General features: G+C 32.8%; 1 protein-coding gene across 1 annotated transcript in view; it reads right to left on the bottom strand.

Moving 5' to 3' along the window:
* LAMA2 (laminin subunit alpha 2) overlaps positions 1 to 17,285 on the bottom strand; it is a 770,763-nt gene that overhangs the window by 254,849 nt on the left and 498,629 nt on the right. Inside the window, exons 16-17 of the mRNA XM_051997719.1 lie at positions 15,754 to 15,867; positions 8,260 to 8,387 (exon numbers count right to left, since the gene is read on the bottom strand). Coding sequence (XP_051853679.1) covers positions 8,260 to 8,387; positions 15,754 to 15,867 — 242 coding nt within the window. The remainder of the gene's footprint in view (positions 1 to 8,259; positions 8,388 to 15,753; positions 15,868 to 17,285) is intronic.

Raw genomic sequence — 17,285 nt, 5'->3', positions numbered from 1 at the left:
ACTATATTGAAAAGTATGTGTTGGGGAGGAAGTATAAAAAGAGTGGAAAGGGAGGAGGTTTCTATCTTTCCCCAGGAACAGACAGGTAATATATAGCTTATACTATGGTATATGTGTGGCACACAAAATTCAAGAAACATTCATGTGGTGAGAAGGAGCAAGTAATAATTTTCTGGTAAAGTTGCAACTACCATTCTAATGATATAATTTTAAAATACTATTATTCCCAGTGGTATCTTTAAGCCATTGATGTAGAAATGATCCAAGCACAAACTATAGTATTCCTGAAGATAAATAGTAGGCAGGATGAGGGAGGGGTGAAAAATGGATTTTCTTCCTTACTCAATTACAGAATTGCTAGCCTTTATTGATTTGAAAGGAAGAAACATAACATAGGTTCCAATAATGAGAGTTATCCTGATGTCCTTATTAGTCTACAGTGTAGAAGTTGGAATCAGGTTAAATATGGGTTCAAATCCCACTGCTGATTAGTTATTTATCAGTCAACAAGAATTTGTTAAGTACCAGGTATAGCACAGCACACTGAGGAATATTTACATTCTAATATGGGAGAGATCATGGTCAAAGATGGCTATATGAAAAATAGAATTAAATAGATACACAGTAATTTGGGCTCCAGAATTTTTAAGGATTAAGACAGATTTTATCTAGATGTCAGAATTTGAGCTGATTCTTAAAAAAAAAAAAAACACCAAAACTTGAGATTCTAAGAGGATGACTTGAGGAGACAGTACATTTAAAATCTGGGGAACAACTAGTGCAAAAGCATGGAGATAAGCAATAGAGAGTTAAGAATAAAGAAAAAGCAGAAGAATTAGTTTTGCTAGGTTGCAAATTGTGGGAAGGGAAATACTATGTAATAAAGTTATAAATCTAGAATAAAGTCGTTATGAACAACTGTAAATGCCAAATAATGTTAAGATTCCTTAGTCTGTAATTCTATATTTTCCAGCCTCACACTACTAAAAGGCTAGGGGGAAAATGCCTTATGTCATATTGATTTTTTAAATATAGAGCTTGAAGGGACTTCACTTGCTATCTAATATAATGCCCCCATTTTACAGAAATTAGGGGTAATTAAAAAAAAATTTATTTTTAATTTATGGAACAAAACAAGAATTTCCCTGTCAGTATAATAAAGAAGATGATTGCACATGAAACAGCAATTATATATTGTGCCAGAGATGCTAGATAGGCACTAGTGTTTATTGAGTAGGAAAATGTCATGATGAGACTTCTGCTAAAGGAAAATTATTGTAGCATCTGCATAGAGGATGGATTGTAATAGAGAGAGATTTCAAGCAAGGAAAACAACTAGAAATCTATAACAATACTAAAGATGAGAAATGAGGGGGCTCAAACTATAGTGATAGTTGCTTCAGTAGAAAAAAAAAGGAGAGATTATATAATAAGAGATAAGATGTGACAATTGTTTAAAAAACGCGGGTGAGAATGAAAAGCCAAAAATGTTGTTGATGCTTCAACTGTATAAAGGAAAGGATGATCTGGCTTTCAAAAGAAATGGGCAAGAATAAAAGGGGATTTTAGGGAAAAGGTGAGATAGTTTTAAACATAATGAATTTTAAAAATGGGCTCAAGGAAACCAATTTAAAATGTTCAGTAGGAGTTGGTGATATTGGAGTTGCATCATCTTATCTATGTGACTGTGGGTCAATTAAACTCATTTTCCTTTTCCATAAAATTGGGATAAACTTTTTAATATCTAAAACATAGGTTTGTTGCAAAGCTCATGAATAACATTTGTAAAACAAATGTTAACATTTTAAAGTATTATGTAAGATAGCATTACATCATTATAAATTGTTATTTCATTCTCATCGTCTCTGATAGTTTTCAAAGAGAAATGGTTCTGAGACAAGAATTTCCATATCAGTATAATAAAGTTGATTGCACATGAAACAGTAAATCTACTATATACAAGTTGTTATTCCTTATTATAAAATGAAGTTATTGAGCCAGCTAGGCAGTGCAATGGATAGAGTACTAGCCTTGAAATCAGGAAGACCTGAGTTCAAATTTGACTCCAGACACTCAATACTTCTTAGCTGTATGACCTTGGGCAAGTTACTTAACCCCAACTGCCTAAGCAAAAAAAAAAAAAAAATGAAGTTATCATATATTTTTTCTCCTTTTTTCTTCCCTTCCCCTCTGTCCTAGCAGATATATAAAATATGTATGAATACACATATATGTATACATACACACATGTGTATATATACACACTATATATATATATATATTATATGTATAAAATTATTCTATGCTTACATATATCAAATCTTTCTTAAGATGCAGACAGTATCTTTCTTTATATGTCCTTTATGATTAACTTGGGTATTTATAATAGTCAAAATAACTTATTCACTCAAAGTTGTTCTTAAAACAATATTGCTGTTATTGCATTTTCACTGGGCCATACTGCTTCTTCTAATTTACTCTATATTCTAAACAACTGGATTATGCCTTATCTCCAAAGGCTTTCCTCTGAATCTTGGTGATTTTCCTCTTCTATCTGGAATTCTGCACTGCACCCCTTCAATGGCCAGCATCTACTTGTCTCTAGCCAACAATGATCTTTTTCCCTTTAGATTTCACACAACACCTTTGTATATTCATGTAGAATTTTGTATTCAGTTATTTGTGGATATGTTATATAATCTCTATTGGATTATAAACTCCATGAGGGGAGGGACCATGTTTTTAGTCAAACACTATATTTGACCTAGTTCTTTGAATAGGCATTTTAGGAAGCACGGTGACACATTATATGGTATGTCAGACTTATATCTAGGTGCAAATCTAATCTTAGATATTTATTCTGGGCAAGTTCCTTAAACTCTCTCAAACTTAGTTATCTTATTAAATGCTTGCAACTTTTTCTTGTTGAAGTGACCAAATGCAATAATGTATATATTTTTTTCAAACTTTAAAAGACGTTGTAGGTGTTAGTGCTTCTAAATGTTAGTTAATTTGAATGGAATTAATTTTGGCGTTTCTATGGCATTCAGCTGTTACCAATGACAAAATTATAATAAAATGTTTTCATTTTATTTAGGAAAAATCATATAGATGTGACTACTGGTAAATATGTTAGAATAATTTGATTTTGAATCCTGGACTTACAACTTAGAAGCTGTGTGATTTGGGGTGTCCTTTAACATTTCTGATTATTTAAATGAAATGATCTCAAGGTTGGTTTGGTTTTTTTCAGCTCCAAATCCCAGGAGTCTCTTTTTAAAAGATGAAGAAACTGAAGCTTACAGGGGTGAATTCATTAGCCCAAAGTTAGACTTAGTGGCAAAACTAAGACTAGAATATGGTTCCCAAACTTCTAGGCAAGGGATAGTTTCATAAACAATTTACTGCTCCTGAAATATTTACGGAATACTATCAGTGAAATATATATTTCAGATCTTGAATTACTTTTTGTAGAAAAAAGTATAAAGTGTAAAGCAAAAAAGGAAAGGGTCTAGTTTGCCAGAATTTACAAAAAGGCAAAATTGCACCAACTCCTATTTGTAAATTTCTTTATATATTTCACAACTAGACACACTTTAAAAAAAAAAAACTTTCTATAACTAAAGTGAGTAGAGGGGGCAGCCACTGTACAAGTCTGGAAACAAACTCCTAGGAGAGGATAGACTGGAATTCAGGGCCTCATTCCACTACTCCAAACTCTGGCCTTCAACTAGTGATGAGAAGTAACCATTTTAAAGCTTTTATCAATATGAAAATTGGGCAGGATGCATTTAAACAAAACCACTCAGTCCAGGAAATCTCTGTTCTATGGAAACTGAGAAACCACTCCCCCTACTACTGAAATTGTAGTCATCTCCAGGGTGGAATATGACATTTCCCTAGCAGTGAAAATAATAACACTCACAGAGGGAGAAAGAAAGGAGATAATCATGAATGAGGATAATTTCCCCAGTGAATTTAGGCTGGAAAATGGAGTGACTTTGACTTCAGATTTGGCCAGAATATACAGCTCACTGTGCTGGGACAGGAAGAGGCAGAATAGGGAGATTGCTGGTGATTACATAGCCATTCCAGAGAAGTGTCACTTAACTCTCGTTGGCAAGCTCAAGGGGAAAGAGTGCCACTTCCTGGATTACCAACTAAAATGCCATGTAGGACTAAAGATTTTCTGGCCCAGAAGGCACTTTCTTCAGATGTTGAAAAGTAACAGGTGGCACCTTGGTGGATTTTGCTATGAGGCCAATTGTGAAGGATCAGTCAATTCTCCACTCTGCCCCAATCCTGAGCAAATGATGGGGTCAGGGGAAAGAGGTATCTTGTATGTAAAAAATGGCCTTTTCTGTAGCAACATAATTCAGCTTTTGCTGTTTGGTAGAGCCTTTTAGACGTTTGTACAAAAAACAAATTGTATCTAAATATAATTAGAATATACAAGTAATAAGCTATATCTGATAGCTTATCACCTGAAGATAGAATTAGAACTCAAAAGTTTAAAAGTATTTAAAAAAAAAAAGAAAGCAATTAGTAAAGAGTGTTTGGTGAAGTTTTGTCAATTGTGGCATATGATAAATAAGGAACGATGAAGAAGGGATGTTGTCAAGAAAAAATGATTCTTTTGTAAAAGAAGAAAATAAGTTGATCAAATAGGTGGTGAGAATGAGGGCTATATAGCTTGTAGGTTCCGAAAATTAGAATTGGCTCTTCAGAACACTTAGCTTCAAATCTTGCTTTTGAACATTTATTATTTTTGAAACATTCGGCAAATCACTTAGTTTCCCTGGGCCTCAAGTTTCTCCTCTGAAAGGCTTTTAAGGTCTCTACCAACTCTAGATTTAGCATCCTATCATTCTACCAAAGTGCTGATAAGATAAAGAGAGAATAGAATCAGGTGTGTGGGGTGGATGGTGGACAGATGGGAGGACAAGGACAATAATTACACAGAATGGGCAGATTTTGATTTACCTCATTGTAAAGAACATTCCTCTTTGCGATAAAGATCGTGTGTCCATTTTGTATATTTATATTTTAAGAAGAATTCAGCATGAGCTTGGGATTCTCCCATAGAATTTAATACAAAATCCAACTAAAATCTTACATATGCAAAGTGAATTCACTTATTTCTTATTTTACCTGTCCCTTTACTTTCATGCAAGGCCAATTTTGTGCACTGGAAGAACAGAGAAGCCTAAGTGATTTTATTGGAAGAATACTACAAGAATCTGTATGACGCAAATGTGCCTTTCAACTCTTCACCATGGATTAAAATAAATAACGATAATAGCTAACAATCAGTATAGTATTTTAAAAGTTGCAAAATGTTTTCTATAATTTGTTGCCTTACAATAATTTTGCAAAGTAGGTACATTAAATATTATTCTCATTTTACAGAAGAGGATGCATAGGCTCAGAGAGAGTGAGTTGGTAATGATAATATAGTTACTAAGTAAAACTGAATGACTACTGTGTACCTGGCACCCAATCTGGTTATCTTTATCCCATTATAATTCCTTAAAATATATAGCTATCCATTATATCTACTGTTCTATCTTTAATCACATTCTGAGCTTATTGGATTCTATAATTTTGGCTTGGGGGGGGATCTTTAAAATCATCTAGCTCAATTCATTTATTTAATGGATCAGGAAACTGAGGCCCAAGGAGTTAAATGACAACACAGAGATGGTCAATGGTAAATTAAAACTCATATTTTCTGACTCCAAATCCAGCTTTAAAGGCTGAAGAATGTTCTATGTATCTTTCATTCTACACTCAAGATGTCTGAAGCTTAATATTTAGTAAAAATGGAAAAAAAACCTATTCCAAAATTCAAAATTTTTTTCTTCTATAGCCAGGCAATTACGTGGCACCATAGATAGATAAATGGATGTGGAGACAGTGAGCTCTAGATTCAAACCCTGTCTATGACACTTATTGTGTGACTGAGCAAGTCATTTAATCTCTGCCTCAGTATCCTCACCTGAAAAATGGGGATAATAATAGTGTCTACTTCATAGGATTTTCTTGTGAAGATCAAACAATATAGCATATTTTTTTTATAAAACACTTTGTAATCTCTTAACCACTTTATAAATACAAGTAGCTATTATTATTCTTACTATTATTACATAATGCTGTTTTCTGATATTTTAATTTTCACATTTTGGACCAAAATTTTGTAATTTTGTTTGTTTGAAGTTGTAGATATAATATTTTTCTTTTTATTTATACAGTAGATATATATCACACATGAGAGAGTGAGACAAAGAGTGAATACTTGTAAATTATTGATGCAGATGATGCATGTGAGTAAGTAAGCAGGGCTTTGCTTTGAGCATGCCAAATAATCTAAGATGAAGGAATCAGTTTCTAAAAGTACAAGCCCTGATTACATGTGAAGCTGAAATATGTATTTGCCTATATACCTATTTTGCAATAATTATAAGTCTATAAAATTCCCATATATATGTATATATGCACATATGTAGAAATATTATCTAAGAAATTTGGGACAAAACCGATTTTGATTTCTAAGATTAATGAGCATGGATTAAATGGATAAATCACCAAGGAAACTCTATTTCTAAGCGGCATACATAAAATAAAAAATTACAACAAATTTTCAACCGTTTGACCAACTTGAGTTAACTTCTATTCCTATGCAGTCTGGCCTATGTATGAAATGAAAAAAACTTTGCATTCCCTAAAGCTAGAAATTCAGGCTATACAGAAATGATTCAAAATGAGTACTTTTAAAGAAAATAGCTTACCTTATTTTTATATATTTCCATTTTCTTGTTAAAACACTTTTCATACTTGTAGATTCTCATATGCAAATAAAACATCTACACGATAGCACTTTTCTAAGCATTTTTAATTAAAGTGCTTCTTAGAATTGTAATCATTTAGTTCCTAAGACCCATTGTAATGAATAGTGATAATTTACAAACTTAACTTCTTTTATTGTAGATAGAAAATATTATTCATGTCCTCCCTTTTTATATATAAAAATGGGCTGTGATATTTATTAATATTTTTAAAAGAATTGCTATTTATTCCTAGTCCAATTCCATTGAGGAAAATGAAATTGAATTCAATAAACAAATATAGAGTGGATACAATCCTGGGAGTTAGGAAAACCTGAATTGGAATTCTATCTCAAACACTTGTTAGCTAAGTAATTCTGGGCAAATCACTTAAAATCTTTTAGTCTCTGTTCTCTCATTTCTAAAATGAGACTATTAAGTAAGAACATATTACAGGATTGCTCAAATGCGATAATACATGTAAATAAAGCATCTCTTGAATTCCTATATAAATGTTGAATTGATGAAATCATCAATAGAGCTAATTTATCTAAGATTATAAGTTTTTTCACAGTGTAGTTGTGAGAGTAGAATGAGACATACGTAAAACACTTCATAAAGTTTCCAGCATTAATATCAGGTATTATTTTTTTCTCATCCTGGTAGGAGCAATGGTGGCGTGGCATTTTCTTGCAAGCGGTAATCACATTATCACGAGCCTCTTGGAAGGCATATTATTATACATCTACTATTTACATGCATGAAAAGTCTTGTGCCAGTCAGTCACTGAGAAGGATACAATGGAAGGTGGACTTAAGGTAGAGAGTGTCTTTCCCTTCTATATGTATCTTTAGTGTTTTAGCACTTGCACAAAATAATCACTAAATGCTAGATGAATTAATTCAAAGTATTATTCTTGCCATGCTACCCAAATAAAGAGACATCAAAAATCAGTTGGCAGAAGTCTAAATATGAGGGTAATATGGAGGAACAAGTTTTTTTTTTCCTAAATTCTTTTTTAAATCCAAAATTCTCTGATGGGAAATAATGGGAAAACAAGGAACATCACCAGATAAACTATTCTTAGCCTTAACTTTAACCTATAACCTTAACTTGTTGCTATTTTTGGTTTACTGTTTTTATAAGTGCATTTCAATATAATTGCCTTCCTTTGTACCCCTAAGTATTTTATTTTATACATTTAAAAATATTATTCTAAGAAGAGTTTCATAGGCTTTATCAACTTGCCACAGGGAATTAACATATAACATATGTTATAACATAAAAAAATGCTTAGGAATCCCTGTGAAAAATTCTAATAATTAGATTCTTTTTATTGGGAATAAAGATATTTAAGTAAATGATAATTATAATTATAATACCAATTTAGTAACTGGATGCCAAAATAATGAAGTAGATATGTCATGTAACTTACTTATTAGATGGTATGTTTAATGGACAGGCACAAGGTTGACAATCCTCAGTAGTTCCTTTAGTAGGATCCCCATAGAAACCAGGAAGACATCTATTGCAATATGGACCACCTGTGTGATCTTTGCATCCCTGAGGGGAAAAAATATATTAGTTTATTATATGGATAGCAAAATTTCAAACTAGAGCTCCAATTGGATCTATTGAATCATCTAGTGTACATGAACCTTGCCAGAGAAAAAATTTAAGTATTATATATTTAATAGTTACTCTATCAATAAAACAGAACAGACTTAAGAGTTAATATCCTACTTAGAAATGATATTTTGTCATTCAGCCTTTTTTTTAATTGTTGATTTATTATTTTTTTCCATTATAAAAATTTCATTTTACTCCATTTCAGTCATTTATATTAAGACAATGAATTGGTTAGAAAGAGATTATGGACATTTAGTTAGATTATAATTTCATACTTCAATGATGAATTCACTTATGTTTAGGCAGCCAAGTGGTGAAGTGGATATAGCATCATGAGTTCACATCTGGCCTCAGACACTATGTGACTCTGGGCAAGTCCCTTAATTTTGCCTTGGTTTCCTCATCTGTAAAATGTGCTGGAGAGATGGCAGACCACTCCAGCATTTTTGCTAAGAAAATTCCAGATGGGGTCAGGAAGAGATGGAAATGACTGAAAAATTAGAACAGCAATGTGTTTTCATTGACAATGGAAGCCCAGATTATATGCCAATATAAAATACTTTATATTACTTATCTGAAAGTCAACAAGCATTTACTAAGTCCTTATTACATTGCAGGCACTGTGATAAGTGCTGGAAGCATTATCTCTTTTCTTATTCTAAGTGTGGTTATTTAATGATTCTTTATTTATGTAATGCTTTAACATTCTGGAGCTTAGAAAAATTTACTTGAGGAATTTACTTGGGGAAACAAAAAATTTTGGATGTTTATGCAAAAAAAAAAAAAAATAAGGTTGTAACTTGTAAAGAATGATGAAATATTAGAGCCAGTCAGGAAATGGCAGAGTTCAGTAAATTTTCTGAAGTTAAATGAAAGCAATTTTGGCAAAAATTCATGGCTTTCTGTGGTATTTGAGGTTATTTATATTAGAATGTGGATAAATCCTATTAAGAAATAAGAATTTTGTATTAGGAAATCAAAATGTGTGTTTCTAAGAACACATAGTCTTCGGATGAGGTCATTAATGTACTCATTAATCAGGTTGAATTCTAAAATAAAAACTTATTTTTAAAATTTTATGCCTTAAATCAATATGCCTCTAAAGTTAAATTATAAGGTCATATAACAAATTATACTTAGATTAAGGCAGACACCACTTCAACTTTTAATTGGACTATATGGGTCTAGAAATGCTTCTGACATTGAAGCTGCCTGAATGTTTAAGAGAAAGAAATGCTGTCTACCATTTCTAGAATTGAAAAACCATCCTTGACTCATTAGTCTCCACACTTAGCTTGGGAATTTATGCACTTATGGCTCACTGGGGGTAGCATTATGGCAGTGGGCAAAAGTAGGAAAAGCTTTTTCTTTTTAAATTTCTCCCTTCTTACCTCCTTTTCAAATGCTAAAAATTAGCCTTTATGTCCAATAAACTTCTAAGAGAGAATGGCTATTTAGGAACAGCATTATTAGACTATTTTGGAGAGTTGTATTATATTTTATCTTTAAATCTATATGCATATATATTAAAATTGATACTAGAGATTTTATATCAATGTCAATGTTATTGATTTCTACATTTAATTATTTATTCAGCTTGTTCAAGTTAAGACAACTAAATCTAGATAATAATTAACTAACATTTGTTAAGTGACTACTATGGATTTTGTACTGGGAATATAGATAAATAAATAAAATAAATAAAAATGAGAGAAATTCTGCCTTGAGCATCTTATATTCTAGAAGAAGAAAAATTATAGAGAAAGAATAAGATTTTTAAAAATTCAATAGGAAATATATGCAGAGTAGTGTTAATGTGGGTAAGTAACACTAACATTTGGGTGATCAGGAAAGGCTTTTCATTAGGAAATTCCTGAACTTAGTATCTAAGGGTAGTGAAGACTCCAAAATGGAGATATGGAAGGGAAGAGAGGGAAAGGGAGAAGGAAGACAGGAGAGAAAGAAAAAGAGAAGCAAAGGAAGAGGCTGGGGAAGTACTATCTAGGGAGAATAACAAATAGGCCAATTTGTGTATTTGTCTATGGGTGTGAGATATATAAACAAACAAAAAAAATAGCTGGCAATCTGATTGTAAAGGGCTTCTTGTTAGACCTATGTTTTTAGAATTTCAGTTTATTAATTAATTATGGATTTTATAGCATAGAGATTAGATGCAAGGAAACTAGTTAATATGCTATTGAAGCACTCCAGATGATTAAATGTGATGAGGGGAGTTAAAGATTTAGATGAAGGGCAGTGGAATAGGGATAATGTATAAGGAAACGGGGCTAGGGAAGCATTATTCAGTAGGAGAATCTGAAGTTCTGTACTTTGACTAGGAACAATTGGAATTAGACATATGAAAGCTATAAGTCCAAATTTTATTTGCTTATTTATTTATTTATTATAAGTAATAATTTATTATAATAATTAGATGAGTCCATATATAGGTATGTGTTCTTTAAAAAGAGATGTAGACATAAGCCTATGTTGAGATAACCCCTTCTGGATTCAGGGGCACAAATATTTGTATTTCATCATTTCTGAGGCATGATAATGAATTTATTCATGAAAGAGACTGTAGAGGCCATTTAGTCCAGCTCCCTTATTTTATAGCTGAGGAAAATGAAGCCCCCAAGGTTAAATAATTAAATAATTGCAATCCAGGCCTTCTGACTTCAAATTCAGCATTCCTTGCACTGCAGTGTAACTAGTAAAGCAAAAAGGTTATAAAGTATTAAGAGGCTTTTTTGAAAACACTCTTTGGAATCAAGAGCATTCTTTCTCTTCTTTTAGTGTTGTTTACTCTTTTCAGTCAAACCCAACTCTTCATGACCCCATTTGGGATATTCTTGACAAAGATATTGGAGTGGTTTGCCATTTCCTTCTCTCACCCATTTTGTAGATGAGGAACTGAGGTCAACAGGGTTAAATGACTTCCCCAGGACTACTCAACTAGTATATGAGGTCAAATCTGAATCCAGCTCTTCCTGATGCTAGATCCAGGGCTCTATTGTTGAACCACCAAGTTGCCTCTTTTTCTCTTCTTAAGTAGTCCCTTTTCAGAACTAAATTGAAAACTTGCCTATTTGAGAATCCTATTTTATTTTCAACACTTTTTATTCCTAATTCTGAAATCAAGTAAATGGGGAAATAGCATATACCAATTTCTCAGATCCTCTGAATATCATGTTATAAGCAATGGAGATAATATTGAAACAATTTAGAAATTTCAATTTCCTTTATGATTGCAACATTAAGACCTGCTCCTACTGAAATAAACATCAATCCTAGAAAAGGATGAATTGTTAACCCAACCTCAGGCAAAAGGTATTTCCAAATCTCAGTAGATCTATTAAAATGTCCATCATGTATTTCAATAGAAGAATGAGAAGTGATATTATCTTCCTGTGTGGATAGTTTGAGGCTCTGAAAGCATCCTAAGTTACTTTGCAATAGTAGTTAAAATTATTTTTATATGGATCTGATCTGGGCTTTGATCTTAAGTCAAGAGTATATTTTAGTTCATTTCCAAACATATTTCAAAAGGGGAAAAACAACCTATCAGTAAAATGTCTCTCTATCACTGAAAAAGCCACCATGAATAATAATCAGAATCCAAAAGGCTGTGTAAATCTTGACAGCAAGAATACCTTTGATGTGAAACATTTCTTTTTTTGAGTACTCAAACATTGGCCTTTTGTGGTTCACACCAGAAATTTTATGATCCAAATTGAATAGCAGCATTTAGCTAGGTGGAATGAATTTTCTCCATCTTCATTTCACTTAAAGGACACTTAAAAGTCAGAAGAAAATGCTCTAGATGAACCACTCCTTGTTTTCTTTCTCTGTATATTATGTTTGATTTTTCTCTTGCATGCTAAATTTCCATCTCTATCTTTAATCATGAGTTTCCTCGGAGTTTGCCCTCTTCTATGGTATAGCCAAATGTTGGTGGCACTATTAATCATTGGTCTAGGTCCTACCAAGAGAATTGTCACCCTATTTTCTTGATAATCCCTTTCTTTTTTTTCTAGGCAATGGACTCCAACAATTGATTAACTGGATAATCCAATGGATTTCTCTCAATACTCATTCTATTTGACCTGTCTGCAATTTTGCCCCTTTTGATCACTTCTTTCTTCTAATATGCTTCTCTCCCCTTGATTATCATGATACCATTCTCTAGGTTCTCTTCCTACTTTTTAAATTATTTCTTATCAATCTCTTTTCCTAGATCACTATTCTTATCCCACCCACTAACTGTACACATCTCCAAAGGCATTGTATTGGGACTTATTTTTTTCTTGACATAGTTTCCCTTGGCTATTTCATCTGTATCTAAAGGTTTACTTATTAGAGCTATGATAAAGTGTATAACTTGCAATTTCTGAGTTATCTTAAGCCCTAATCATCTCCCTGAAATCTAAATATACCTTATTACCTGCCTGCTGGACATCTCTTGGACATCCCATGCACGTCTCAAAGTGCATATTTTAAAAGAGAACTCATTATTTTTATCTCTCCCAAACCCCTCCATCCTTTGAATTTTTCTATTTCTATAGAGGACAAAACTACCTTTACAGCTATGGAAGCATACAATTTTAAGGATAACAAATCTAAAGATGGGAAGGGATCTCAAAGATTATTTGGCTCAACTTTTTCTTTTTGAGATTAAGAAACTGAGATCCAAGAAAATCACAAATGGGGCCATGAAGAGTTGCCCAAAGTCACTGAGGAAGTGCCATAGTTAAAATTTAAATACAGTTTCTCTGACTCTAGAATCAGGATCCTTTCTTCTGAACAACTTCAGAAATATTATCTTCTCTACTTTCTCACCCCACCTCCATAAAATCTTTCTTAGTATGTCTCCATCTCTCCCTTCATACAACTATTATCTTACGACATCATCCTTGTGCCTGGATTTCCTACATATACAATGTCTCTTCTCTATGATCCATCTTCTTCATTTCTGCTAAATTCATATTCCCCAAAGATCTAACTACATCATTCTCCTGAGATAAACATAGACTCCCTCTTGCCTAACGGATAGAACACACACTTTCCATTCTTTCATTTAGGGCCCTTCATAATCTAGCTTCTACTTAATCTCTCTAGTCTTAGTTTATGTTGTTGTTCCTCTAGCCAAAAACTCTCCAGTCTAGTGAAACTGATCTCAAAACTATCTTCCATGTTTTCATAGTCCATCTCCCCCCCCTTGCCTTTGCACAAGTGTTCTTCTATGTCCAGAATGCATTCCTTCTTTACCTCTGCCTCATGGAATCTCTAGATTCAAGTACAGCTCAAGTGCCACCTTTTGTATTCTCAAGTCTTTTTCTAAGCTCCTCTGTTGTTATTGCTCTCTCCATCATGAATTATTTTTGTATCCAATTTTGTATGTATGTTTGTGAGCTTATTGCATTCATCCAGCAGAATATCAGTTTCATGAAGACAGGGACTCTTTCTATTCTTTGCATCCCCGTTTATTATGCCTTGATGCTAGAAGGTTTTTAATATGTGTGTGTGTTAAATTATTCAGTTTAATCAACCAGAAAGATTATATGAAAAACAGACTATCACCATGGATTATATTTTGGAGGTGCTGAACCAGCTTTGCCTTTCCATTATTAACTAATCTCTTTTCAACTAATTCTACAAAGAATTTTCTAAAGTCATTATTCTGAATTTGGTAATATAATATTTTATGTTAGTAAGGCAGCATGGAGAGATGGACATATTATTGACTTTGGAGTCAGATTTGGATTCAAATCATGATGCTGGAACTTAGTAATTTTGTGACAAAAATTAAACAACAGGATCATTATTTTAGGGCTTGGGGGGAGCTCAGAAATGAGCATTTTGAGGCAGGATTCAAATGTAGATTCTCTGACTCCACATTCAAGTTTCTACTATGATCCTCTCTGAGACTCAGACTGCTTATCTATAAAATGGAGACAATTATGGTTATACTTTCTATATTAAAATGTTGTGTTGAAGTTGCTTGCCTGTCAACCCTGAAGTACTATAGAAATGTTAGTCATTTTAATTCATTGCAGGTTAGGAGTGGGTATTTCCTATTGCATTTAAATAAGGCATTTAAAGGTAAATCTCAGAATATTTTTTCCTAAGGTACATCTTAAAGACTTACAGTATAATTAAAGCGAAAATGATTTAACATTTTTATTCATGAAAAACCTACTGATCCACAAATTAAGTGGATCTTGGTTTTATATCGCAATGCAATTAAACATAATCTTGTATGGGAAGACATAGGAAGAACATCAATAAACCTGCATGCCAAATTACATTGCAAAACCTCTGAATTTTCATTTTGGACTTTTCCCAGCAGTTTTTATTTAAGTGGGAGAGTAGAGGGAAAAAGCTAGAGAAAGAACATTAAGAAATACAGATAATACAGAGACTGCCTGAAATTCTGCAGGGAAATGAGAGTATGATATCCTGCTAAATTGGCACTGGCTCAAATTGTGTTTCTGCAAGACTAATGAAATGAGAAATGTTGTTTCAAGCTTCATGCCATGTCAGACAATATAAAACTAAAATGCCCTTGAGTTAATCAGAGCAGTCTATTCAGCGTAATTCACCAAACCAAAAGGCTTCTTAGTAGGATAGAAAGAGCTCTGTCCTGGGTAGAATTTTTTCTGGATAATGGCATGGACTTAATTGTTGAATAAGTAGACAGCTATTGTGAATATACATTAGATTTTTGGAAAAAACCAACAAAACAAATTGTGTTCCTTTCTATTTAGTTCAGCCCTTTAGTTTAGTTTAGTTTTTTTTTTTTAAATAAAAAACAACAAAATAACAACCAACACAGCGGACCCTTAATTAAACATATTTATCAATCTGGTTCATAAAAATTCTACTGAGTAATGCTACTTTCAATAATTGTTTTCCTGTCATCATAGGCTTCAAAAAATGGCTTAACAATTGAACAGAATATGTAGTATACAGAGAAATTGAGGAATGGAATGAAATCTTATATTCAGACTTTAGGTATATATCCCTGTCATCACTCATGTCATCTATGTTTCTGTTTATGCTGTTTCAAAACTTGAGACTAATATGAATAAACTCTTCTTCTTGCTTATTTGTCAAACCGACTACATCCTGATACAAGGACATTCTTAACTTGCAAAGCAGTTCAATATAAAGATCTTTTCTGTCAAAACACTTCTTTCCTCAAGTACTTGAGGTCCCAAAGGTGGTCATTCAATTGCAGGGATATATTGAGCAGATCTCAGCCCTGTCAGTCAGAGTCTCTAAAGGCAGAAACACTTACCACACATTCTCCTGTGATGTCATCACATGCTTCCGCATGACCAAAGCATTGACATGGCTCACAGACGCCACCGAAAATTGTACCATTAACTCGCCTGTGCCCAGGCCAACAAGACTGCAAGAGATAAAATTTCTCTGTCAATCTGATAGCTATAAAGAGATTTTTTTTATTAAATACAAAAAAAAAATGTTTTTCAACCCAGTTCAGCAAATAGACTTGTCAGATGGAAGAAATTATTGAAACATTACTGCAGAGTTATTTTTCCTGATTTTAAGGCTTTGTACTGACCTGAGTTTTATTGGCAGATGTGAAATTAGAGGAAGCATTAGCATGAATTCTCTTCTGAAATGATAAAGTAAAGCAGAGAAATGAGGAATGGAAGAATGACAGTTTCAAGGTAAGAGTTACAGACTAGAAAAGAACCAGAAGACAAAATACTGATAGAGCAAGGTAAAAAAAATAATCAAACTAAAGACTATTCAGAGAGTCTCATTTAACCTTACTCTCTTAGGCAGGCATTATTATTCTTTTTCTGTTTCTTTCCCTATCAAGATTGATTTTTTAAATTATACTTTTTAATCAGTAAAAATCTACTTTTTCTCTATCTCCTCCCTCCTTCTACTCAAAATTAAAAACCCATTATATACACACACACACGTGTGTGTGTGTGTGTGTGTGTGTGTGTGTGTGTGTGTGTGTGTGTGTTGCAAGACAATTGGGATCAAGTGACTTGCCTTGGGTCACACAACTAGTAAGTGTTAACTGTCTGAAGATGGACTTGAACTCAGGACCTCCTGATTCTAGGGATTGTGCTCTATCCAATGTGCCATCTACCTGCCTCCATTAAATGTATTTTCAATGAAAACAAATCATGACATTGACCATGTCCTATTGACTGTTTTCTTTTTTTTCCCAGATGTTCCCTTCCCCTTTTACTTGCTTCATTTCAGAAACCCCTAGAATTCTTTCTCTTATAATGCTCTTTGTTTATGTTTCCCTATGTGCTTCTTCCTTCTGCAAGTGTATTCTAAAGATGGATCTTTCCTCTTCATTTATGAAACTGCTATGGTTGTTATATATCACAGATTGATTTTCTTCATTTTATGAATCTAGTTAAAATAAAATCACATATAGTGTTCCTTGCCTATCCTTTCATATATTTATTTTCACACATAATACCCATTTTATATATCAGAGTCTCTAAAAGATCTCTATTAATGGTATTATCACCTCACACAACAAAAATGTACTTAATAAATGTTTTAATAAGAACAATGAGCTTTTAGTTTTATACTCCAGTATATATAGCCATGGTGATATTGTGTTACCTAGGAAACATTTTTCTGTGCATGCAGAATGTTGTCTGCACCTACCTCTTCCTTCTTTCTCTATTCCTTCTGAGGTTCTCAAAGACTTTTTATTATTTAAAAAATTATTGATGCCTTTTGTATTTATGTCTAGTTATTTTTTACCTCTTCCCTCAAATCCAGCTAGAATATACACACATTTAAATTAAGCAACAATTGATACAG

This window comes from Antechinus flavipes, chromosome 4, assembly GCF_016432865.1.
Source record: "Antechinus flavipes isolate AdamAnt ecotype Samford, QLD, Australia chromosome 4, AdamAnt_v2, whole genome shotgun sequence".
Classification (NCBI taxonomy): Eukaryota; Metazoa; Chordata; class Mammalia; order Dasyuromorphia; family Dasyuridae; genus Antechinus; species Antechinus flavipes.
Note: the sequence above shows the minus strand (reverse complement) of the source record. Positions and strands in the feature narration are given on the sequence as shown.